Consider the following 26,741-nt stretch of genomic DNA (forward strand, 5'->3'; position numbering starts at 1 on the left):
TCACACCTTTGCTGACCCCACTGTAACACCTCTAAAATCCTAATACCTGAAAATAAACATAAGGTCAGTGTTATTTAGTGATAAGTGTGAACTTACAGTCCATTTGCTCATAAGGGATCTGACCAAATATGTGCAGGTATGGTCTGTAGAAGACCCGACGCAGTATCCTATCAGCACTCGGGTCGAAGGAGTAGATCAGGCCCTGATTGGCTACTCCATAGGCCATCATCCACACAGCCAGGAAGAACAGGAAGAAGAACACATCCTTCATCTGCAAAACAAGAACTGATGAGGCACTGATGAGGCAAACCGATACTGGATACTTTGGATAACTAGTAAATATGATGCTGTGAGATTCTGTCATAATTAAAACTGAGGGCGACACAAGTGTGGGTTCCACTATATTAGCAAAGTTTAACGTGTAGATTCAACATTTTATGGCCATTTTCTTTATAACAAGAAAAAAAACGCTAGTAATTCACATCAGTAGCTAGCTAGTTAACTTTCTTGTTCCACCTTAAATGGTTCAACAGATGGCAGAGTCTAAGGGTGTGCCATATCGTATCGTACGCAATAATATTGCCAACATTTTTTAATATTGTGAACGATATTATACCCTGCAATGTTGTGCCATATTACCCTCCCCTAATTATCACATGCACACTGTTCTCATTTCACATTATATATCTACTGGAGACAGATTATTTTATTTGTCCAGTATCATTTATTTTACTTTAATTCTGGATATATGGAGATATTTGGAGTGCATTATTATCAGTATCATGACTGGATTCTGGATCATTGACTTCTGTTACAAATCTGATAAAATTCTTGTATTTTTCTGTAATTTTCATTTTGTTGCAGTAGTTTATTCTTGAATACGTTTATTATATTATATATTTATTTATTAATGGCTGTATTTATATATTTTTTAATTCTGCGTTTATTTGTTTGTTCATTTATTTATTTAAACATTTCTACATTTATTAATTAATTTATTTATTTATTTCCACATTTCGTCTTGTATTTATTTACGAATTACCACATTTCTTCATTTGTTTATTTCTGTACTCTGCATTTTTATGTTAATTAGACAGAAGCCATCCAGGCTCCCCCAATAAATAAATGCAGAAATGTATCAAAATAAATAAATGATCAATCAATAAATATATAAATAAATGAATAATGTATTAATTTATTTATCTATACAATTATTTATGAGTGTATCTATTCATATATGTGCTTATTTATCCATTTATATGTGCATTTATTTATTAATATTTTTGTCATTTTTCGTACTCCATACTACAGCTCCATCTTCTGGACAACTTTGTAACTGTACTGAATATCATTGAAGGTTTGAGATTTTCTTTGGCACTTATCTTTCAACATTTTTAGCCAAAGTCACCCTCAAAGTGTTTGAGACACAGGCGAAGTCTTTCAGATTTAGGATTTGAGGTAACAAAGTTCTAGTAAAAAAAAATTAAAAACTAAAAATACTGAAAATAGAGTCACAATCGAACAAAAACCTTTTCTTTATGGAGCTTTTCAACAGCCTATATTTACATTTCAACCCTGCATAGATTTAAAAATTCTATTTCAAGGGTTATATCTTCTCAAAAAGCTCAGGTTTTCTATTCATAACCACGTGATGTGATCAGATTCAGTGAGGAAGCTTCTGTGAACTTTTATTGTCCATATCTTACCATTTTGCCCACAATGATGATTTTGGGCCCGAGCTGTTTATGGATGGCAAAGATGTGGATGAGTCTAAGAGTGAAGACCATGTAGTCTAGACACAGAGCAGCACGAGCGAACCAGAACGAGCGCCTGAACATCCTGAGACACAAAACACAACAGCATGAGAACATGAGAAAAAATATATATATACAGCTCTGGAAAAAATCGAAGAGATCATTTCAGTTTCTGAATCAGTTTCTCTGATTTTGCTATTTATAGGTTTATGTTTGAGTAAAATGAACACTGTTGTTTTATTCTATAAACTACAGACAACATTTCTCCCAAATTCCATGTACATTTATTGTCATTTAGGGCATTTATTTGCAGAAAATGAGAAAGTTTTAAGAGTTTATAAATTAATTTGGTGGAATAACCCTGTGTTTTAATCACAGTCTTCATGCATCTTGGCATCATGTTCTCCTCCACCAGTCTTACACACTGCTTTTGAATAACTTTATGCTGCTTTACCCCTGGTGCAAAAATTCAAGCAGTTCAGTTTGGTTTGATGGCTTGTGATCATCCATCTTCCTCTTGATTTTATTCCAGAGATTTTTAATTGGGTAAAATTAAAGGAACTCAAACTTTTTTATTTTTTTCCAGAGCTGTACATCACAAAAACACCCTACTTCTCCCTAGTGGACATTCCTACATATTAGTAAATTGAGCTGCAGTTAAAGTGTGTACACAGCAGGTGTTTGCATATATATAGATATAGATCACACAGTATTTTATTTTTAAAACATAAATAAAACATCCAACATGTCTCTGGACCAACAATAACCCCACTGGTTCTAACCAGGGACAACCATCCAATAAAACAGCTTTACCTGCAGCACAGACCAATGAGGAAAAGAGTAATGGCGATGAGGTCACACTTGTGCCACAGGTCCTGAGTGTACTGCCGTATCCTCTGGCGAACAGTCATGTTGCCTATGAAGAACGTCTGAATAAGAGAGACAGAAAGAAAGAGAGAGAGAGAGAGAGAGAGAGAGAGAGAGAGAGAGAGAGAACGAGAGAAAAAGAGAAAACGGTTTCTTTTCATCTGCAGATTCTGCTCTCATGATTTTTCTGAGAGTAGATTAAATAATCTTGGTCTAGTCTGTCAAATTGTGTCAATATTTTTAACTTTTTAAAAGCAAAATCTGATCTGACTGAGCAAACCCAATGAAACATAAATGATTTTTTAAATTGGTTTGTAATCCATATTGGTTTGTAGTCCAACATCACTACCTGCCCTCTGATGCCTTATGAGGCAACATATTTGAGTACACTAGTGGTTTGTCATATCGTATAACACACAATAATATCATCAGATTTTTTTTAACAGTAAAAAAGTGTTTTTGTCTTCTGTATATTTTGTATTTTCTTTGCCTGTTTCTGTAGGGGCTATGTTGTTTAACTGTTACTGTTTGCAGTTTATATGCATGCACTAAATATTCTGCACTTTAGTACACCCACCACCATGTTTAACAGATGAGGTGGTACTCGTTCACATTCTGAACGGTTTCTTTTCATCTGCAGATACTGCTCTTACTATTTTTCTGAGAGTAGATGAATTAATCTTGGGATGGTCTGTCAAAATGCAAACTCTGATCTGATTAAGCAATTCAATTAAGGCTGCAACGATTCGTCGATAAAATCGACAATGTTGATTATTTCATTTGGCCAACTACAATGAAATTCATTGTCGACTAATCGTTAAATTATTCACACAAACTGCTGGGAACATAAGCGTAATGGGAGATGGGTAAATGTCTCACTCACACAGTTTACACTCAACTTAGTCTGTGTCTCCAAAAGTGCCCAAACTCAATAAATGACATATTTAATCCCTAAATATCAGTAATTTCCATGTTTAGACAACATCTAGACCTTAAAATGCCTTTTAAATGTTATGTTTAGCGGTTTTTCTGTTGTTTTTAGAGATTGAGGACATGGCAGAAATAATCACTGACTAATCGACTAATCGAAAAAATAATCATTAGATTAGTTGACTACAAAAATAATCATCAGTTGCAGCCCTAAATTCAATATAGGGGATTTTTTTTTTTATTGGTTTGTAATCCAATATCACTACCTGACCGCACTGATGCCTTATGAGGCAAAATAAGATGCTTACCCCTCGAATCTCCTCACATACGATGGTGAAGACCCAGAAGTACAGCAGCAGCTCCATCGGAGACGGGCCTTTGGGGGGCGGAGGCTTGAAGTCCACCAACAGAATGTAAGCAAACAGGAGCAAAAAGAGGAAGTACATCAACATGTTGCCCAGAAACGCCGTGACTGGAGCGTACCAGAACTGCTTCCAACGAGACAGCAGGAAACACTGCTTCTGAGGGGACTTCTTCGTGGGATTGCCTGAGGTGAGAGAGAGAGAAAGAGCAAAAAAAAAATATATATATATATATGTTATACCAATTACGTGATTTTCTTGTATTATTCATTCATTAATTTATTATCCTTTTTATCCCATTTTCTCCCCAATTTACAACCCAACCCACTCACTACTGACTCCCCCCATCACTAGTAACGCCCTAACATCAGGAGGGTAAAGACCAGCACACGCCTCCTCCGATACGTGTGAAGTCAGACTCCGCCTCTTTTTGAACTGCTGCTGATGCAGCATTGCTAAGCAGCATCACAGCGCTAACGCTCGGAGGAAAGAGCAGCGGCTCGGTTCTGATAGATAGAAAAAATAAGGAGAATGAGATAAAAAAAGGGAGAAAGAAACGCAGATAAGAATGTTAAGGAGTAAGATGATCAAAGACCTTCAGACAAAGAAAAAGGAGTTCAGGGAAACCGTATGCGATGTATTGCCCCAAAAAGCACCAGCAGCGCGAGAATAATAATAAAAAGACTACGAAGAACAGTAAGTTGACTTTTAAAACTGCTTGAATTTTTGCACCAGGAGCAGCATAAAGTTATTCAAAAGCAGTGTGTAAGACTGGTGGAGGAGAACATGATGCCAAGATACATGAAAACTGTGATTAAAAACCAGGGTTATTCCACCAAATATTGATTTCTGAACTTTTCAAACTGAACTGAATATAAACTTGTTTTCTTTTGATTATTTGAGATCTGAAAGCTCTGCATCTTTTTTTTATTTCAACCATTTCTCTTTTTCTGCAAATAAATGCTCTAAATGACAATATTTTTATTTAGAATTTGGGAGAAATGTTGTTTGTAGTTTATAGAATAAAATAAAATGTTCATTTTACTCAAACATAAACCTATAAATAGCAAAATCAGAGAAACTGATTCAGAAACTGAAGTGGTCTCTTATTTTTTTCAGAACTGTATATATATCATCTGAATACTGGGATCTAGTGTTCAGGATCCAGCATCTATTGATCCAAGCATTCGTGTTTTTTAGGAACATGTTTTTAATGTGTACATTTGCTTTATTAATAATAATAATAATAATAATAATAATATAAATAAAAACCTTTTGGGGTAAATCTTATCTGAGTCAACTCCTCTTGTTTTGTCTGACTGTAAAAAAAGAGAGAAAAAAGACTCAGAATTGTGTTTTAACCCACACATCATATATCATATCATATCATATCATATATCATACCATGACACATTATGCAAAGTAAGATATTTTGTTTATGAGTTGCACTACAAGTACTACTCGTAACTTCACAAGTTAGAAGAACTATGGAATATTTCTTAAAGAAACAGTTTGTAAAAAGAATTAAATAATAAAAACACATTTGATCACTGAGCTGTGTGCTTTTTAAGTTTAGAAGAGAAGATGCTAGGCTACTATTGCTAACAAACACACTCCAAATTCAACTAGCACCATTGGAGCAGCACACACAGACTACCACTGTAATCCACCTCCCCACACACCAAACCTGTCTAACGTGTTATAAAAACCCCTCAGTGCATTCTAATGCAAATTAACCCATGCATTCCTGATACATTAACACACGTTTCCACATACAGAACAGGACTGAAGGAGGTTACATGCGCTTGATGTCGGCGAAAGAGAAGACGGTTTCAGCGTAAAGCCAGTCTATATCCCTGGCCTTGGGGGCTTCTTCAGGTGTGCCATCCTCCGCCTCCTCTACCTCTCTAAAAAACACAAAACACAGTTGATGAGTATTTTACATAGTCATCAGACAGCTCAGAAACAAGGAGACAAGCAGAGAATTACTATTTAGTATAGTAATACTTCTTTTCATTCAAATGTGTTTCTTTTTATGATTTTTTTACATTGTCAATTTAATATTATACCACAGCTAGTTCCAACCCTGCAATGTGATTGGCTGAGAGGCGTTTTATGAGTGACATTATCAGCCGGTAATGCACCGTAACCGAAGCTCTCCATGTATTACTCTGCCACATACAGGTAACCTAGCAACGATGCAGCGCTTACAAGCCAAACAGCGCAGCTACAAACAGAGCAGCAATGGAACTATTTTAACTCACAAAGTTTTTATAAACAAACAGATCACATTTTCTCCTCCTCTTTAACTCAAAATATTTTAATAAACAGTGACAACTAGTATAGTATATACAACTAGAACGTGCAATATTGGCACTGCTGTGCTGATCTACTCTGTACTCAGCACAGCAGTGCCAATATTACAAGTTATAGCAATCCTTCTTGTGTATTATTGCTTAAGTAAAAACTATATTAAAGCTATACAAAAACACATGCAGAAACTGATCTGTTGAACAAAGCAGAATAAGTTTTATACTTTAGATTTTTCTAAGTAGAACATTTATGTTCAAATATATGACTGTTACTGTACATATATAAAGTTACAACGAATTTGTTGCAGTGTCCCCTTAAAATTAAATGACCCCTCTCAAAGTCAGAAAAATATGGAAAACAAAAATTTCAGAATTACAAAACCTGAAAACCCCTATTATCAGATTTTCAAAAAGAAATATGAAAAAAAATCACTGTTACCACTGTTCATTTGTTGTTTTCCTTCTTTGCAAGAGTGGTTCGCTTGTGGTGAAAACGTGATCTGGTTTTGATCTGACCCAGCTATCAAATATACTGCTTTTATTTGAGCTAAACTGCTGATAAGGTGCAGTTTAATCTGATATATTAGCCAGATAGCGCTAATTACTACAGCTATGAACAAACGCTGTGTCTGCTGCTCCACGCTGTTTACACTGTGCAGCGTTCACTGCTCGCAGCTGCGGCACTCTGTTTACTACGTGTACATCTGCTCTGCTTTAAAAGGCTGAAGGGACGAGGCTTTACTAACCTGAAGGAGATGAGGCTGGTGTAGCAGAGAGGAGGGATGAACAGAGTGAGGACCAGCTTCCAGTTCTCTGTACTTCTGTCCATATCTCCCCACCAGATCTGAGACAACAGAGTCTGACACAAACATACGTAATAAAGATATTCAAAATAAATAATACTAAACATTAGGTGTGGGACTCTCTAGGTATCTAACAATTGGATTAAATTATGATTCAGGTCTGCAATAAAATTATTAAACTATTATTGGTGCATCTTCTTGACTACTTGATCGTTTTAAGGAAAATATCTGTAACGATACATAATGAATCCTGCTATTTAATAGACTCTTTAACACTATTTCTATTTACTTAAAAAAGCATAGCTAAGTCAATTAATCAAATGATTAACGCAGAAACCTAGGATCTATCTGTTTGTCTGTCTGTCTGTATTTTCACGATAACGATACTCTTGGCGATATGACAAAACATTGAATTAAGAAAAACATTATAAGAATTCACTACTGAAACAAAATGAATATTAAAATTGTATTATTGTGTATATGATATGATATGGCACACCCATAGTTGAGATATAAAAAAATACAAGACGTTTATCAGATTTGTAAGAGAAGTCAATGATCCAGAATGTCATGATACTAATAATAATGCACTCCAAATATCTCCATATATCCAAGATCTAAGTAAAAAAAAATTATAATGTACAGATATAATCTGTCTGTAGTAGATATATAATGGGAAATGAGAACAGTGTGAATTTTTCTTTTGCTAAAAACAGCTAAAAAAAAAGTAGAACCCTGATGTGATAATTAGGGGTAGGTTATATGGCACCATATTACAGGGTATAATATCGTTCAGACCTGCACGCCATCATGGCTGAAGAAGTGTCGAGCGTCCGCCTCCATGGCCATCTGCAGACACGTAGCTCCTCTCCACACCACCGACTTTTTCTTCAGGAGGACGAAGGATCGACTCTCGCTGCTCTGGTAGCACTTACTGAACACGTCTAACAGATAACAGGATATAAATGTTCATCAAGACACAAATACAAAGATGGGTACAACTCTTTGAAGAGCCGAGGGTCCAATACCAAACATGCTTTGTATCTGTTTTTAATCATTCTTACACAATTAAATTAACAATGAAATAATTCTAGAGTCTAAATGTATTTTTGTCTTGTCTTTATTAAAGAAAAAGAAGTTACAAAACAAAAATTTCAAAATGTTTATTGAACACCTAACTTACTTTTTATATTCCAGCAGATAGACCAACAAAGCAAAATACATTTACATCAGCACTGATAATAATAATAATAATTGTATGTTAGCAGTGCTGCTCTAATCAAATATTTATCTCAGCAGTGCTATTGCAATTATACATTTACCTTAGTACTGCTTTTTAACCATTTATGTACCTTGTTTAATTACTTATCCAAAGTTTCATAACATATGAGCCTTTAAAGTGTATTAGGTAGTCAACTTTGCCAACTGGGGAGTTTCACCCCAGGAATTATTTTAAGTTACCCATGTGGTTTATTTAATGTTCAATCTTCAACATTAAATAAACCACATTAAAATATCTTATCCTTCAATTCAAGATAAAATTACAACTTTATTAACATTTCCTAAAAGGGCCCACATAAAGGGAAGAGTCAATGATCAGTTTACAAAAAGTGTAAATAAAAATAATAATAATAATAAAAAGAAATCAGATATACTGGCTGCATACAGTTTGGCTGGTTTTAATAAATTAAAAAGGCTTTTCATGACGTCACAGAAACAACCAATTTATTTTGATTTATTCACCTATAGTACTCGGCATGAAGCAGTTTAGCCAGTAAAGTTATATGGAGCTAATTTCTACAAATAATTATAGCTGTTTTTGCTTAATATAACCTTAGCAATTTTTAATAATAAGAGTTTTATATTTTATAATAAATAGAACAAATGTTTATCAAATAACCATCATGTCAAAGATAAAAGAACATACAACGATTAGGATTAAGGTTCATTCTTAATGTTGTTAATTATTAATTATGGGCTCTTAAAAGCGCAACACATCCAGATGCGCAAATTTAACTCACCATGTGCTAAGTTCTCAAATTTCATGGCCAGTTCTTTCAGGGAATGCTTGGTCTCAGTTTCGTTCTCCAGCTTGCAGAGTTCTCTCAGCAGCTTACAGGCACTCAAAGCGCTGAGCACAGACTCCGGCGTCTGAGAGAAAAGAGCAAAGATTAATACTAAAATTACTTTTAGTCTACAGCATGCCTGCATCTGTTAGTAGACTTCAGTCTGATGTAGCAATTTAAATACAAAATCAAATTAAAAAATGAGGAACACAATGGCACACAGCATTACTGATGTGAAACAACAAAAGCTGTACTAAGAGTACCGGTACTATTGGTGCCACCTTGTGGAGGTTCTTAGCCCTGCTGGACCGGTGAGAAAGTGTAATGTTTCTGCCCCTCCCCACTCCCCTGCTGTCCTGCACTCACACTGCGTTTAAACAATCCGTGCCCGAGCATGCTTACATCATTACTTACAGCTCAGTGGGCTTGCTGTTGTTCCGTACCCAAATTCAGTACCCCCGCCATGCAAAGCACCCTCTCTCTGGAGCGCGTACTCACCGTCTTCTTCATAAAAGAGGAGATAATCTGCTTTAACTTACTCGGAAATACGTGTCAAAAGGCGCTTACAATTATAGTGACTTAGCGCTTATGCACGATTCGGAGCAATCACACTAGTTAAAGAAGCCATGCTTCGGGAGGCAACCGTGCCCGGGCCTAGTGTGAGTACACCCTTATGCTAGAAGCTCCAAAACATGTTTTTAGACCTTATGTATTTAGTAAAGCAGCATGATTAGACATTTTTTAAGCTAAAATTGGAACACCATCTCTAGAGTTCAGCTCTGTGTTTGTGTTTTTTAGACTAAACTAAGTCAAACCTGTTGACGCCGTGTTCTAAACCAAATTATTTACCAAACTGTTTACCAAACCAAACATCTTGCCTGAATTAATGTGTCTCAGGCCAGTAATCAATCAGGATCTCTTCACTCTTCACCAAACTGTTCCTTTAATACAAAAAAGGTCTACTGGTTTACAGGTCTACTGATGAATTCTTACCATTTCCCAGAAGAACACAGCCATCTCGCTGCGGTTCTGCAGCACAGCCCAGGTGAAGAGGGAAGCCCATGGGAAAACGCACCTTTGCTGTCGATACTCGCCCTCCTGTAAGACTGTGGTCAGTTTCTAAAGACAAAATAAAACAAAATGAACCATTCAGCTTTAAAAAAAGAAACACACTGTGCCTCAACTGACCAACAAGATGAAGGACAGGATGTAGTACCTTTATGGTCTTTCTTCTGGAGGTGATGCCCTGTATCTTCAGCTTATCATCGTAGAATGGCTGACACACATCACCCAGCAAGTCCTCCAGGAGCTGAGCCACCTGGGAGCAGAGATGTCAAAAGTATTCACATCCATTACTCAAGCAGAAGTAAAGATAATGGGGTTTAATTTAAGCTTTTTACTCAAGTAAAAGGGTAAAAGCACTGGTTTTAAAACTACTTAAAGTATAAAAGTAAAAGTAAATTAAGGGTAAAAATAAAGCCATTAAGCGCATTTATTTAATGTCATATTAAATGTGTTGATGTTTATAATATAATTTGGGATGCACTAGTTTCTGTTCCCCATGTTTCAGCTGCACACTCTAAAAAACAGAGGTACGATATGAGGTACACTCTTCATAATTGTACCCTCAAAGGTACAATATTGGTCTTTACAGGGTCAGATTTGTTCCCTCTGAAGTAAAAAGTCATTCCTAACAGCAATAAATACAGATTTGTACCATTTAACCAGCCAAAAGGTACATTCAGTATTCTGTATCACTGCACTAATAAATAATATATATTTTCATTGCACATTTTTTATTTGAAAGCCAGACAATCTTGGATCATCAAGTTCTTGACACATATTAAGTTGATGATAATGTTTATAATCTTTATAATCTTTACTGGCACAAAAACCATGGGTACAAAAAAGGACTTTCACTGAAAGGTACTTTTTTGTACCTCAGCATAAGGTACAGCCCCAGCGACAAGCTTTGTACTCTTTTAGGTACAAAGCTGTGCTTACTTTTCTTTGTGTGCATATATGATCATTGAAAATTAATGTATTTTACTACAATTTAAATATATTAAGCAAGACGTTTGTCTGGAGTTCTTTGGAGTCTCTGCACGGATCATCTTCATACTAGGCTAATTAAAGAGACAAAAAAAAAAATGACCAATTTTTAAGGGTGCTGTCTTCTATGCATGATACCCCTACTAGACAGTGTCCCTAAGTATGCTCTTCCAGTTAAATAGAAAAATAGGATGCCATGCTGTAAGGGTATAGGCTTGGAAAAAAAAAAACACAATGAAGTGCCCAGTAAAGGGGTGAGAGGGTCACTGTACCTTAAAACAAAGTAATACAGTTTTTACAATTTTATTACTTAATCCAAGTAAAAGACATAAAGAGCAATACATCCTTCTCCATTGCCAGAAATGACAGACACATAATGTAAAAGCAAACTATATTTCCTTTTTTTGTTGTTTCCAAAACCTGCCATATAAGGTTGTCGTCTTTAAATTTCTCTGCTTCTTATATTTGGATTAAAGAAGAAATCTGGTGTGAAATGGGTTAGGGTGAAGTGAAACATGATAATCACTATGAACTTTTTTTTTTCGAATAGCCCACTTCCGTTCCCCTCCAGCATTCCTGAATAGTACGTTTTAACCGATGCTCCCAACAGGTTTACAATGCTAGTGATTTTTACACCATTAACAAGCTCAAAGTAGCTCCACACTGTGCACTTTAAAATGTGCACAGATAGTTTATGCTGGGGCAAAAGGAGGTGAGCTATTAGACAAACAATATACAATAATTTGTACTCGTTATCATGTTTTACTAAACCCAAAGTCCATTTCAAGTCCATTAAAATTGCTTTTAATTTTATATTTTCATTCTGAAATAGAAAAGAATGACACTGGTTCCCCCAAAAGCCTTGATGCCATTTGGAAGATGATTCAATCCAATAGAAGTAAAAAACTAAAGCATTAATAAGTAAGTAAGTAAATAAAGCACTTTTTAAGATATCAATCCCCAATTCTCACCTCATACAGGGTCAGTCCTTTAGCCGGATCTGCAGCAGGCCAGCCGGTGCCGGCCACACCCTGCCGCTCCGAGAGGTGGCGCTGTAGAAGAGTGTAGGCCACCGAGCTGTCCGAGATCGAGCGGTAAAGCTCCTCCAGACGACCGAACGTCATGTACTCCTGAACATTCAGGCCATTTTCAATGAAGAGGCGCACAAACTGAGGCTTGTCGTTCACCAGGGCGTCAGTCATGAAGCTTTCCAGACTCTCGTTCTGCATTAAACAGACATCAGATAATGCCTATGCATTAAAAACATACTTAGAATCTTAACAGTTTGGCTTTTTAAGTTTATAAAAAAAAAAAGAGATACTAATGCTAACATTGCTAACTAGAATAACCGGAACCACTTTAGCCTCATTTACTGAGATCTGTAACACTATTTTGATCGTATTGTAAATACTGTCTATCCATGCTACTTTACTAAATCATATTTTAAACATAACTATTTCTGAAGATCCAGTCCAGTGCTTGTTAGCAACAATAGTCTAGCATCTTCTGAATCTGTGATTTAGTTATGATCAATAATTTATCAGTTAATAAGTTACACTTAAATAAGTATTTAGTGTCTGTTATACACCTGTCATAAGACAGTATGTAAACCAGTAGCATTGCCAGATTGTTCAGATATGAGTATTATCATACTGTAGCCTGCTCCTAACCCCAGATAGCAGTGCTGGAGCAGCATTAGCATTAGCTGCTAACCACACTCAGCACTAAGTCTTTTGCTGTTCAGAGGTGAGTGTTATCAGCCTGTAATCTGTGCATACACCGTGTTAAAACAAGCTACGTAGGACAAAGCAAAACAATGGGACATGATGACAGATTAGGTCAGAACTAAAGATTAAAAACTACATTTCCCATCAGTCCTACCTTCCATTGGATGTCTCCAGTGAAGAGCTCACTCCTGGCTATGTCCACTCTGTTCCAGGTCACAGCCAGCTTCAGTTCCTCTGTGCTGAGGCTGGCATCACTTGAGAGGCGCTGCTTACTCGCTTATTACACACACACACACACACACACACACGTTACACTGCTGTAAATGCCCTGTGAATCCAGCATGTGTCTCATTCCCTCAGCTTACCTCTGACTAGAGCCTTCAGCAGAACGGTATCAAAGTCTTCTGGACCCTCCTGCTCTAAATGGTAGATGGAGATCAGATCTTGGCTCTTGTGAACATTAAGAAGCTGTTAAAAGCAGAAAGAGAGAAGACAGTGAAATGAGGAGTGAGGGGAGAATCCATGGAAATGGAGAATAAAGGTGCAGCTTAAATGAGTTCAGACATGTTTACAGTCCAACAGAATGAAACCAGCCTGGGCAAAAAATAGCATTCGGGCATGACTAATGAACAGTGCTTATATTCAGAAGTAGCCACGTCTAGACATTATTATACCCATTATACCATTCTTCTCTAGTTCCTCATGTGTCCCATTATCCTCTACAGCCCGTGAATTCAAATTAAACACTCATTTATTGATTAATGAAGTCTGTCGTACAACGGAACCGGAGGTGATTCTCTTAAAATACAATATACTTTACTTTTTTTTAATTAACCACACCAACGCCTGTCACTAAAATTATGTTATTGACTCATCGCTCGATATAAATATGGACAAATTCAATACAATTTGCAGACCTCAATACCACTCATCCCACTTACTAAACTATAACAGCCAATTAGCGTAAATGAATCAGTGTGTCAACTTTGTTTAAAAACAGTGTTTTTTTTTATTTATGTTTATTTATGAGGATTATTAAAATGTATATTTATAAAAAATATATAATATATATTTTTTAATTATGTTTAGTTGCATTATTATGCTACTGTATTGTTATTAGATCAATATTATCATTTATTACTTATCATTTAACTTCTGAGACAATATACTTTTAAAAAACAATTAGTTATCATGACAGGCTTACATCCACATGGCTTAAAAACGCTGTGGGACTGCGAGCACCAGTTGTGGGCATTTAAGAATCACCATGCAGAACTGCACTGTGGAGCTCAGCGTTGTCTGAGAGCTTTGCTGTGTTCTGATACTCCCTGAGTGATGCACTCTTGTGAGGGGTATCCCGTTAGTGGGGTTAAAAGACTTTAATCTGCTTCATGCATAAAAGTTAGTGTTACACTTTCAACAGATATTTGAGTTTAGGTCATAAAAACTAATAAAAAAAATATATCATGTATTCTGAACAGCTCTCAGTATCGACAAAAGGGAATGTGAATTAAATCAGAAATTGCAATACTTCGATATACTGTATAGATATTTTTTTAAAACCCTTCTTAAATTAAATGTACTGTAACAAACCATAATAAACGGCTTAGACAGCTAAAACTGTTAAAAGCTAACTGTCCCACATGCATGTGGTATATACACCCTTTTTGTTTCAATCTAGCAGCTCTTTCAAGTCTTTGCTACTAATGCTAATAATCTTTTTTCGCCCATCTCCGATTTTTCTTACCTTATCCACGAGCTTGTCCACGTCCGGCTCAGAGGGAAAGTGTTTCACTACTTTTTCCGCCACTCTTTCTCTGAGGTTGATTTTGGTTGTTGCCTCTCCCTCACCTTCTGCCCCTCCAGCTGGCAAAACAGGGGCAGCAGCGACGTTCTCCAGAACATCAGTCACCAGGTCAGCCAGCCCCCCTGATCCAGCCAGAACCATCCAGGGGATACACTTCTTCAGGGAGAGGTCCAGCCTCTGGTATGATGGAGGGCAGAGAAATATATATAAATAAGAAAGTTCTAATCTAATGCTTACAGGCTTATACTAAGTTTATACTAAATGTTTATGCTATGATGTGTACTAAGCTACTAAGTTAGCTTCATCACTCTCTCCATTCCTTGTCTTACTTATCTTTAGCAGACTTATCTTTATCAGAATTTCAAGGTATTGACCTGGGAGGCAATAAAGTGAATTGGGAGCCTATTAATTTTTTTTTTTATTCTTTATATATCTTCCATGCATCTAACAGGCTTAATCAACACTAAATAAAGCACTGTCCAACACAAATGTTCACATCTAAGCTAATAAATAATAATCAATTGTCTCTTTTTGAGAATTGATGCAGTATTCGAAAACATGATATAGCGATACTTGCACTGTGGAAGCAGGCAGGTGGACTAGTCCTGTAATTTTACTCTACTACCTAAGTCTACATGCTTCTTTCACTGTAGTGTCGGTTTTGAATCTCTCTCAGCTTGTCCAGAAATGCATGTGTAAAGTGCTTAATTTTCTATGAGCCTTAATTAAATCAGGTTAAAAAAACTTATTTTGAGTTATTGTGTTCACTGAGCTACTTCAGGGAAGTTCACTAAATATCAGGAGACCAGCAATAGTCTTGTGGTTAAAACCTGACTGCTGCTAAAGGGACAAAGGACACAGAACTGATAAGAAAGTCAAACACACTGAAAAATCTGTGATATCTCAAACCATATATGCATAGTTGAGTAAAAGAGCCATTAATATGTCATGCTCAAATACAGTTGTAATACAGATGTAATACAATTGTGTACCATACATTACAATACAACTGTGTGGTGATTCATGCCTGCGGATATTCCCATACCAGTGGCGTGCAGTGAATATAGTGGGTACCCCTTCTGCAACCACCCCCCCTCCCCCATAACCCCCCACCCCGCCGCCGGCCGACCGACACATAGATAAATATTACAAGAACTACATATTCTCTCTCTTGACTTAGTTACATTAACTTAATACACATCAACAGCCCACAAATACAACAGCTACAAACCACAAAAGTATACAATAGACCCAACAATCAATGCTTAATTTTCCTACAAGTACAACCATTCAACAAGGATCACACATTTGTATTTCTACAGTACACCAGTGCAGCCAAAACATTAGGTACACACAAAAACTTACCAATCAGGCGGCCTATTATTGTAATTTAGTTTCACATTGAGAACAGCCATAAAAAGGTTTTTTAATATAATATGACACAATATATGTTTCATTTGGAGTCGTAATTCAATGATAGTTAACTAACTATTGAATTAATCCAGCATGAGCTCCGTTTATGACTAAACACTGCGTAACACCTTCAACACAGCGCTGAGAAGGGGTTAGACAGTCATGGCCCCGCCCCCGTATGAATCTGATTGGTTAGACTTGCTTTGACTTTGCTAATAGACTATTTCAAAATCAGGAGAAGGGTCATGCAGTCACGAGGGGGCAGAAGCCATTTTAAAAAGCTTTGATTGGTTAAAACCGCTGTCAGTCAGATAAGAGTCCTGTAGCAACTAAAAAACACAGACTGATGCTTTGAATTAGTTTTTTTTTTTTTTTTTTTAGTTAATTTATAAAATAAATTCTTACACTTACAATATCTATGATATATATTTCCTGATTAAAAATAATTATTTATTAGTAATTATTTACATGCACTTATTGTCACCCCTTCTCTGAAGGGTTAGAAGGGCCTCACTGCACACCACTGTGCCATACTAATGTTCGTACTTAAGTTTTCATTACAGTTTAGCTATAGTGTAAATCTATACACTATGTGTTTGACTAAACTAATAAAAAAAGCCAATTTATATCTTTACCAATATTTACTTTTAATCATTTCAAGAGCTCACCTCAAGCATGTAAAGCTCACCCGAGACCAGTGTGCACAGCACAGGGATGTCCATGCTTCCACTGCCTGCCGCAATACAAATCATTTCATTACTACTCAGTGTTTAGAGAACATTAGTATATGCTTAAATATGGGCATGGTTTTAAATTAATATCAAACCCAGCATGATTGAACAGTCTTACCCAGCTTGCCGGTGCGCTGCTGGGAAATGTAGTTTTCCAGGCCAGCTCTGAAGCGGGCCTCGCCTCCTCTGCGACCGGTGCTCCCATCGTCCACCAGGAGGAAAGCCTGGTGATTGGTATCGAGGCAGTACGAGTCCCGAGACGTGTTCGTAACAAAGTATCCGGCCGGGTAACTGCCCTAAAAAAGACAAGAAGGGATGGATGGATGGATGGATGGATGGATGGATGGATGCTTTATTGATCCCCGAGGGGAAATTTTGTTTATTGTTATTATTATTTTTAATTTTAAATTGTACACCTCAGTGATTTCTGTTATTATTAGTAGCAGTATTATTTTGAGTAAGTGTAAGTGAGTACTGTTACCTCTGGGTTGACCAGCTCATCCCGCAGGTTAACCAGACCCCACGGAGCAACGCCTATAGCCACCACTTTTGTGAGAGAGTCAGAGGATGCAGCTGTTGTGTGATCTCTCACAGCCTCTCCAAGGCAGCGGTCAATGCCCTCTCGCAGTCCTCCAGACAGAATCCACGCTCCTGTGAGTGTGTGTGCGTGTGTTTGATAGATAGAGAGGGACAGAGAGTGAGATGTTTTTTTTTTAAACAGTATAATATACAGGTGCATCTATAACAAATAGAATATCATTAAAAAGTTGCTTTATTTCAGTAATTTAGTTCAAAATATTAAACTCATATATGACATATATTATATATTATTATTTTATTGTTGATAATTAAGGCTTTTAGCCGATAAAACCCAGTGTCTCAGAAAATTAGAATATTATATAAGACCAATTGGTACTTTTGGCAGTGTGGGTTTTCATTGGCTGTAAGCCATAATCATCAACAATAAAATAAATAAACGCATAAAATAGATCACTCTGTGTGTAATACATCAATATAATAAGAGTTTTACATTTTGAACTGAATTACTGAAATAAAGTAACGTTTTAATGATATTCAATTTTTTTGAGGTGCACCTGTGGATATTTGGTAGTATTTGTGACCTCTGTCTCTCAATACTGTTAAATGCCCCATTTCCCAGATATGTGGCATTTATGCTATATGGACAAAAGTATTGGGACTTCAATGTTCAATGTTTTTTCTGAAATCAAGGGTATTAACAATAGATTATCCTGTTTAACGCTGTTGGACATCCTGATACTGACATTAAACATGATAAAAAGAGATTCTAGATTTGTTTAAGCTCCTTCTTAGCCTTTTTCAAAACTTAACTTGGCTGCACTCATTTTTCTCAGGATAAGAAGTCTTTTGGTGTTGTCATTTATACATTTCAGCAGCCATACCACATGTTAAGTGGTATTTCCAGAGATCCTATTTTTAACGAAAGTCTCAGGATTGGAGCTAAACAGCTAAAAACACACGTTGAAATTATTAACTATTCACTTGGCCAGGATTATCTTTTAATTTTGGAAGGTAAAAAAATATTCTTCCACAAAAAAAGCAATATACAGTCCTAGTACATACACCACTACTTGTTCATGTCACTATTTTATCCTATTCTATCGGGACGCACACAAACAGCTCATGAGGTCATCCCGCTCTCAGCCCATTGAATTTTACCCAGAGTGCTGAAATGATTCCCACCACTGGCAGGAGAGAAGCTGCTACATTAAGACGACAAAAAAGTGAGGTAATTCCTGCCGTCTGTCACAATAACCTCAAACCAGAGGACTTTTACTACCACACTACTACACTAATAAAACCACAGAAACCGCCTCCGCGTTCAGTCACATGGGACTCTCTGCATTATACCATCGCTTATCTTTAACAGACTGCTGAACACAGTTCTCTCCACAAGAAGTGAGGAGAAAGCTAAATTTAAACCTGTACAAAGGCCATTGTTTATCAGAGCAGTTCACACTCTATAAACACCCAGCTGCAGCAGCAGCTCTGCCAGTCCTGGTGAGGAGTGCTATCGTTAGAAAGGCAGTAAACAGATATCCGGCAGCACTTTGCTACTTCCCTGCTCTGAGATAAAGCGGCTTAAAATCAGTGATACATTTTAATTTAAATAAGACTACATTAGAATTTAACTATAACCAAATACATTCGGTGGTTGGGCCATCTTCTCTGGGACAAAGCTCATAAACAGTGGCTTGTAAAAGTATTCATAAACCTTGAACTTTTTCACATTTTGTCACCTTATAACCACAAACTTTAATGTATTTTAATGAGTAATGAATGTACATACTGACAAGTGGTGGGCGATTTTCACGATTAATTCGAATTACAGTTTTAATGCAAACGTTTCTTCGCACTGTGAGTACATGAGGTCAGCGCATGATATGAATGCATGGGCTTGTTTTGAATCATTGATTCACTCAATGAGTCGACTCAACACAATGCGTCTGAACACCAAACAGATATATAATTGTTTTTTTTTTACAGGTAAACCTAGTTTTGAACCATTTCTTTGTCATCAGTAGTCTGATTTTTAATAGGGGGAATCGATTATAATAAAAACGGATTTTTGGTGAAAAAATCGAAGATTATTTTTTTAGGTCATAATCACTTAGCACTACTTGGTATATTTACATGACTGTGTGGATGTTGTTGTAGTGTGTGGATCTGTGTAAAAGTGTGTGGTCTGTGTTTGTACCTGTACTCTGCGCGGCTCTGACCAGACCCTGCCTGAGCACTTCTCGCAGCTTGGGTTTCACCTTTGACCTTCCAACGCCACCAACCACAGACAGCACCAGGTTCGGCTTCGGCAGACCCCAGTTACTGGTTAAGATGGTGTAGGCAGTAGCAGGAGGGGTATCAGAGGAGAGACGCAGGAACTGGAGGAGATCAATTAAAAAGCAGAGGCATTAGAAAGAAAGAAGAGATTTAGTGGTTCTCTTATATACATAGTCACACTAATAACACAATCAGTATCAGCAAATAGTTTAATTTCTGATATACAGCTCTGGAAAAAATAAGAGACCAATTAAGAGACCAGTAAGAGAGTTTATTTGATTTTTACCAAATTGAAAAACTCTGGAATATAATCAAGAGGAAGATTCCTAGAGGAATATAATCAAGAGGAAGGATGATCACAAACCATCAAACCAAACTGAACTGCTTAAATTGTTGCACCAGGAGTAAAGCAGCATAAAGTTATCCAAAAGCAGTGTGTAAGACTGGCGGAGGAGAACATGATGCCAAGATGCATGAAAACTGTGATTAAAAACCAGGATTATTCCATCAAGTATTGATTTCTGAACTCTTTCTTTGCATTATTTGTGTCAAGTCTGGTGCTGTTAGCTCCTCTGTCCCTTCCACACCAAGCTCTAACGGAGGTTCTCAGGCCAACAACTACACTACCCAGAATGCACCACCCGCTGACATCACACACTCACCTGATCACGTGACGCCTCACCTGCTTCCTCCAGGAAGTCCCGAATACTGATTACTGGCACTATAAAGGTGCACGCCACACAGACACCCACGCCGCGTATTGTAGGCTCTCCTCTTTACAAAGCGTTCTATATCTCTTGTCTCAGTTTATCTCGTGTTTGACCTTGCCTTTGTTTTCTCGACGCCGATTATTGCCTTTGCCTCTGATACTGGATTGCTTGTGTATTACCTGGACTGTGTTTTCACTACTGCCTCTTGGATTACCTCTGATATTGGATCTCTCGTGTATGAACTCTGGACTGTTTCTCGTTTATGGTATGGTTTTGTCTTCATTACTCTGTTTATTGGTGATCACCCATTTTTCTGTATCGACTACGATTACATCTGTTTATTGTTTTAATAAACTTTATATACTTTTATCAGTATCTGCACGTGTCTGCAATTCTGTACAAACCATGAAAATTTGAGGTCTGAAAGCTCTGCATCTGCATATAAATCACAATATTTTTGTTTGGAATTTGGGAGAATTGTTGTCTGTAGTTTATAGAATAAAAAAACAATGTTTATTTTAATCAAACATAAACCTATAAAAAGCACAATCAGAGAAACTGATTCAGAAACTGAAGTAATCTCTTCATTTTTTCCAGAGCTGTATATTAATTAATTCACCCCAATAAGCAGCAATGATTGTAAAGCAAGTTAACTTCAGCGTAAATGAGATGATTTGAGGTTTTACAGTCTGAAATAAATCATCGTAGAGACAGTAATCCAGTATGAATCTGTACTGTCTGGCAGAAATGACTAAAGGGTGAGTTTAATTCAGTATGAATTGCAGTCTCTGTAGTTTTTATAGTCCGACAGTAATAACTGTGGAGAGTGTTTACTCCAGTATAAATCTTTAGTTAGTGAAGTTTTTACAATCTAGTAGTAATGCTTTTTTAATGTGAGGATTTTCCTACAGTTTGACAGTAATCACTGTGGAGAGTGTTTACTCCAGTATGGACCTGAACCATCACTGATCAACTGCACACTAGACCTCGAGCAGTTTGGACTGTGTGTCTCTCCACTCTTCCTCCAGACTCTGCTCCCTTGATTTACAAATGAAATGTAAAATTTACTGATGATCAGTGATGGTTTGGAGAGTCATGTCTGTCATCTGCTGGTGTTGATCCACTGTGTTTTATTATCAAGTCTAAAGTCAGTGCAGTTTTGTTTTCCCACAAAATCTTACAGCACTTCATGCTTCCCTCTGCTACTGACAACTTTTATGGAGTAATACATCTATATAATATATGAATTTCACATTTTAAACTGAATTGCTGCCATGAAGAAACTTTTTTACTGATATTCTATTTTTTTTAAGATGCACTAGTATAAATACCACCCTGATCCAGAGTAAACAAAGAGGAAACTCACATTGCTGTGCCTCTTGCTGACCCCGCCGAACTCCACCTCTCCGAAAGCGTCAGTAGGAGCCTCAGAGGAGTGCAGAGCGCTGTCCCAGTGACTGACGATAGCACTGCTGAAGTAATCGTTCAGACTGACCGTGGCGTGACTGTCCCTCGAGCCACCGCACTGACACAGATGACCATTACTGCAGGAGGAGCAGGCACTCTCCATTATAATCATAATATAATATAATAACACATAATAATACATATTTTATTTCCTTTTTACTGTGAAATATTCTATATTTTAGACAGTAAGCTAATTATGACAGACATTTCTGACACCAAGACCTATTAATTCGTTTAAAATAGTTTCACTATTTTTTGACAATTTTTACTTTATACAGAATATCTTCAAAATTGTTGTACTGATAATCAGTACAATTACCAGTATATCTTATTGAAATTTAGATCAGTTATGTTATAGATTATAGATTTATAGATTTTTACAGATACAAGAAGATATTGGAATCATATCAATATCAGTCCATAAATGCTTGACATCAGACTTTTATTAAATGCATTTTTTCCAAAATCACAGCAGTTTATTACTTTGAATGCATTTGTAAACCTATAAATGTGTAAAAGTTAATGTAACGCTACTTTAATGCTTTTATTCATGGACAATAAAATATATTAGCATCAGTGTTTAGTGTTTTACAGTCTGATATCAACCACTATACAGAGAGTTGAATGCAGTATGAAGGGGGGGGGGGGGGGGGGGGTGTAGTCTTTACAGTATGAAGAGGGATTTTTATCCAGTATGAATTTGCAATGTGTCTATTTGTACAGCCTGACAGCAATCATTAAACAAAGAAAGTAAATCAAGTATAAATCTAAAGTGCATTATAATCTTTACAGTCAACAATTCAGACCCAACTTCTGACAGTTTTATTCAGTTATATATATATATAAAAAAATGGTGCCTGTTTTCCATACTTTGCATGAAACGTGCATAAACACAGAGAGACAGGCACGCTCTGTCTCTCTCTCACTCTCATTAGTGCTGTCTCTCTCTTTCTCTCTCTTCCTGCTCAATCTACCCTGAGATATTATAATACAGTAAAAAGTATCTAATCTGCAGACCTAAACCACAATACTCTATAATTACTGTACTTTCACAATAATACAGAATTTTTAAGTGATGGACACCACTAATATAAATATAAATAATTTTGTCAATCTAATGCTGATATTTCTTAAAAATAACTCTCAAAAACTGAAATGCATCCAGAAGTACACTTAGGGAAAAGATTTGTAGTTTAAGCAGTTAAAGTAACAGTGTTGCATTTTTAAGCGGTACCCAGACGTACTGAGGAACCACCCAGTGTGCCGACATGAATCATTATCATAATAATGAGTGAAAGTATATCTCCAGATTATCTACAGAAACAGACAAGACAGGGCAGGAATGGCCGTACTGTGAGCTGCTGCAGTGCAGAAGAAACAGTGCTTTCAGAGAAAAGAGAACAGAGAAAAGAGAACAGGGCAAGACAGTGCAGATACCAAACACACCATGAGAACATCTGGCCTACAACAAATCCACACACTAAACACTGACGGCTCACCTGAACGAATCCTCCACAAACGTGGTGCACACGCGTTTCTTGATCACATCCGGAATACTGATCTAAAATCAGACGTTAGAGTTTAGAACAGACATCAGATTCCCAGTCTGTACAGCTTAAATGAAAAATTAAAGAAGATTTTCATCCCAACTCTATTTTGTGTTTGTGTAGCATAGAGTCGTTTACCAACAATAACTTTAGTATGCATGGTGCTGCATTTAATGAACCTCAGGATAGGGCAGGTAGGTTAATTAAATTACTGTATTTTTTATAATTTATTTCAAATTTTTATCCCATTTTCTACCCAATTTACAAGGTCAATTACAAAACCCACTCATTAGGACTCCCCAACACCAGGAGTTTTTACATCATGTTTAATATAATAGCTGCATGTTGAAGGGGGGTATGTGTATCATTGCTGTCCAAAGAAAAACAAATATCTTTAAAACATGAACCCTACAGGACAGAGAAAAAAAAAACGTATTAACTTTTAGTGGAAGTCAACGTAAAAAGAGTTAAATTCAGGTCATTTTGGAGAATTTCTATCAGTCCATTAATTAAGAAAGGGCCAGTTTTTCATTGTACAATAGTTTTGTGCATCACTTTAATTGGAGCTGTATGTTCGCAAATAAAAAATCTAAATTTGTTATGTATGAATAGAAAACTGTAATAGTCAATGAAAATCTCTTATGTATTTGAAGAATATTGAGATTTTTTTTGTCTACAATATCGCCCAGCCATATGCTGCATTTAATACAGTTCATGAAATATATAGCCAAACTCTTACAATAGGGAGCGTATTTAAAAAAAGCTTATTATATTAAAGCTTTATTTATTTATTTATTTATTTATTTATTCATTTAGATAGATAATATAAACAATATAAGATAATTATTTATACTGATATTGCAAAGGTTCTGACAATGCAAATCTGTATTAAATATTACATGCTTATTCATGTTTTGTGTTTGGGAAAAAAAATCATGGCTTTCGGTGGACTTGGCAACCTTAACTGCTTTGCTAAGGAATCTGACAACCCACAGACTTTGCCATTTTGTTTTAGAAATGTTTTTTTTTTTTCAGTCACATACAGGATAATACAGGTTCTTCTAGCTGAACAAGGCTTTTTGTATGTTTATGTTAAGAATAGTTCTTATATCCACCTTATTCTGCCACGCCCACTTTTTGAAGAGTTTGTTTCTTCTGCATTTGTGTTAAAATATCTGGTCAGGTCATATTGAATAGTTTCCGGTCTTATTGTATTTAAAGTAAATGAAGTCTGAAGTAGCTACTGCTGAGGACACTGATCATACAGTAGCTAGATATGCTAACCCAACATTCCAACCGATTCTATAACCTTATTTACAGCTAATTGCAGCAGAATTAACCAACTTTTACACAGCTAGATCACTAATGCTGGCTAAGTTATATCCACTGCCTTCCACAGAAGGGGAACTGCATCTGTGGTTGAGGTTCTGGTGTTTGTTTGTTGTCCTCTATAATATATATTGAGTGTCTATACTAATCTTTTCAGCCTAAATTTGACGTTGTAAATACGTCTTCACACCAACGTCTTTTCAACCACTAGAAAAAGACATATTATCCCCTTTCACTTTCAGTCTAAATTAGGCATTCTAAATACCCATTTTATTTTTTATTTAATAATGCTGTTTTATGTTTATCCCAACTTATATATTTTATTTTAATTTAATGTGTGAACTTTTATTTTGTTCATTATAAAAAGTTATGCATTATACTCCAATATAAGGCAATAAACACTCTTTTTTTTATTAAATATCTATAACAGTTTCTAATATATAAACTATTAAGCTTGCTGTACTGTGGTTAATTATAGACACTGTAATCCTTCCTGAACTGACTTCTGACTTTTAAAATAATTATTTAATAATTATTTTTAAAAGGTTATAATTATTAATAAATTGAATATAATAAAGTTACCCATTATACTCCAATATAATGCAATAAATACTTATATTAAGTTTTATTAAATATATATATAATATCTATAATAGTTTCTAATACATAAACTATTAAGCTGGCTGTATTGTGGTTAATTATAGGCATCTGCATCTGCATCTATGTACACTGTGAACCTTCCTGAACTGAATCTGAAACATTTAAATAAATAATGCTGTTTTATGTTTATCCCAACTTAAATTATATTATACTTCAATTTCATGTGTGAACTTTTATTTTGTTTATTATAAAAGTTACCCATTACACTCCAATATAATGCAAAAACAAAAATTATATTTATATTAATTAGTAATTCATATAAACATTTAATACAATTTTTTATTAGGTTGTATATAGCAAATATACAAGCTTGTCATAAAACAGAATAAGGTGGCTATAATCAGTTTCTATGGGTTTTTTTTTTTTTTTTTTTTTTTTTTTTTTTTTTTTTTAATGCGGATTTATACCGAGACTGGCAACCCACTTCCAGCTGTAAGCTATTGTTTACTGGCTGTGACGGAATGACGCATAAACTCCTTATAAACCCCTCAGCTTTCCTTATTATGGTTTATAAAGGACGTTTTACTGACTAAACACGACGTCCAGGGAAGTTTTCCAGTTTTTTTTATTTTATTGTTAGTAAGGTTTCAGGAACTTTTAGTTCCACCTTAAATGTATCCAAACTAAGTTAGCTAGTTTACTAACTATCGCGAGCTACGAGACGCCAGACTGAACTGAACTGCTGCGCTTTTAAGGTGGAACGGTTTAGTGTTTAGTCGCACCAAAAAAAGGGAATTTAGCTGCTTCAGAAAAGGTTTTCTGGTTCTTTTTTGTACTTCTTCTCCTCAGAGTTCAGAGTTTAGAGCTCAGAGCTCCAGAAAAAAACAGAACAGAACCCACCAGCTCTCTGTCCGTCTTCACTAACCCCTCTCCTCTTCCTCCCCCCGTCTCCACCTCCAGCTCGATCATCATACAGAGAGAAACTCTCTTCTAAACTCCAATAAACTCCAGTAAAGTCCAGAATCCGCGGTGCACCGAGTAGGAAGTCCGCTCCTGCTCCTGAACTTCATTCCGGGCGGCTCACCTGAACCCTCGGCAGGTTCAACCACTGAGCAGGGTGTGGTTTAGTGAAGGCAGAGAGGAAAAGAGAGGAAAAGAGAGAGAGAAGATAGCAGAGGTGTTCCCTCACCGCCTGTCTGTCTGTTCTTCCTAAACCAAATGTTTAACTATGGTTAATAAAAAAAATATTTTTAAAAGCAAGCCATGTGATATCAATCTTCACATTTTACGAGAAGGGGAAAAAAGTTCTGTAGAGAGAAGTCAGTGCGAAAAATAGGGGTTGGCGATATGGCCCTAAAATAATATCATGATATTTCATGGTATTTTCGCGATATCGATACTCTTGACAATATGAAAGAACACTAAAATAGAAAAAAAATATTTCAAA

At 36.2% G+C, this 26,741-nt stretch overlaps 1 protein-coding gene across 2 annotated transcripts in view; it reads right to left on the reverse strand.

The window, feature by feature from the left end:
* The window catches only part of LOC103047479 (transient receptor potential cation channel subfamily M member 4), a 35,280-nt gene extending 8,869 nt beyond the window's left edge, over positions 1–26,411 (reverse strand). For both annotated transcript variants that reach the window (XR_002649891.2, XM_022669254.2), the window contains exons 1-22: positions 26,195–26,411; positions 23,318–23,379; positions 21,718–21,895; positions 19,562–19,742; positions 17,306–17,475; positions 16,943–17,120; positions 16,762–16,826; positions 14,621–14,857; positions 13,239–13,341; positions 13,028–13,149; positions 12,118–12,369; positions 10,311–10,412; positions 10,088–10,213; positions 9,050–9,179; positions 7,827–7,972; positions 6,972–7,084; positions 5,713–5,820; positions 5,186–5,232; positions 3,860–4,098; positions 2,568–2,683; positions 1,707–1,839; positions 97–271 (exon numbers count right to left, since the gene is read on the reverse strand). Coding sequence is in view for 1 of the 2 variants with exons in the window: in XM_022669254.2 (XP_022524975.2) it covers positions 97–271; positions 1,707–1,839; positions 2,568–2,683; positions 3,860–4,098; positions 5,186–5,232; positions 5,713–5,820; positions 6,972–7,084; positions 7,827–7,972; positions 9,050–9,179; positions 10,088–10,213; positions 10,311–10,412; positions 12,118–12,369; positions 13,028–13,149; positions 13,239–13,341; positions 14,621–14,857; positions 16,762–16,826; positions 16,943–17,120; positions 17,306–17,475; positions 19,562–19,742; positions 21,718–21,895; positions 23,318–23,379; positions 26,195–26,266 (3,055 nt within the window). In the remaining variant the exon portion in view is untranslated. The remainder of the gene's footprint in view (positions 1–96; positions 272–1,706; positions 1,840–2,567; positions 2,684–3,859; positions 4,099–5,185; positions 5,233–5,712; positions 5,821–6,971; positions 7,085–7,826; positions 7,973–9,049; positions 9,180–10,087; positions 10,214–10,310; positions 10,413–12,117; positions 12,370–13,027; positions 13,150–13,238; positions 13,342–14,620; positions 14,858–16,761; positions 16,827–16,942; positions 17,121–17,305; positions 17,476–19,561; positions 19,743–21,717; positions 21,896–23,317; positions 23,380–26,194) is intronic.
* Positions 26,412–26,741: the final 330 nt, after the last annotated feature.

The sequence above is a fragment of the Astyanax mexicanus genome, chromosome 15, assembly GCF_023375975.1.
Source record: "Astyanax mexicanus isolate ESR-SI-001 chromosome 15, AstMex3_surface, whole genome shotgun sequence".
Lineage (NCBI taxonomy): Eukaryota > Metazoa > Chordata > Actinopteri > Characiformes > Acestrorhamphidae > Astyanax > Astyanax mexicanus.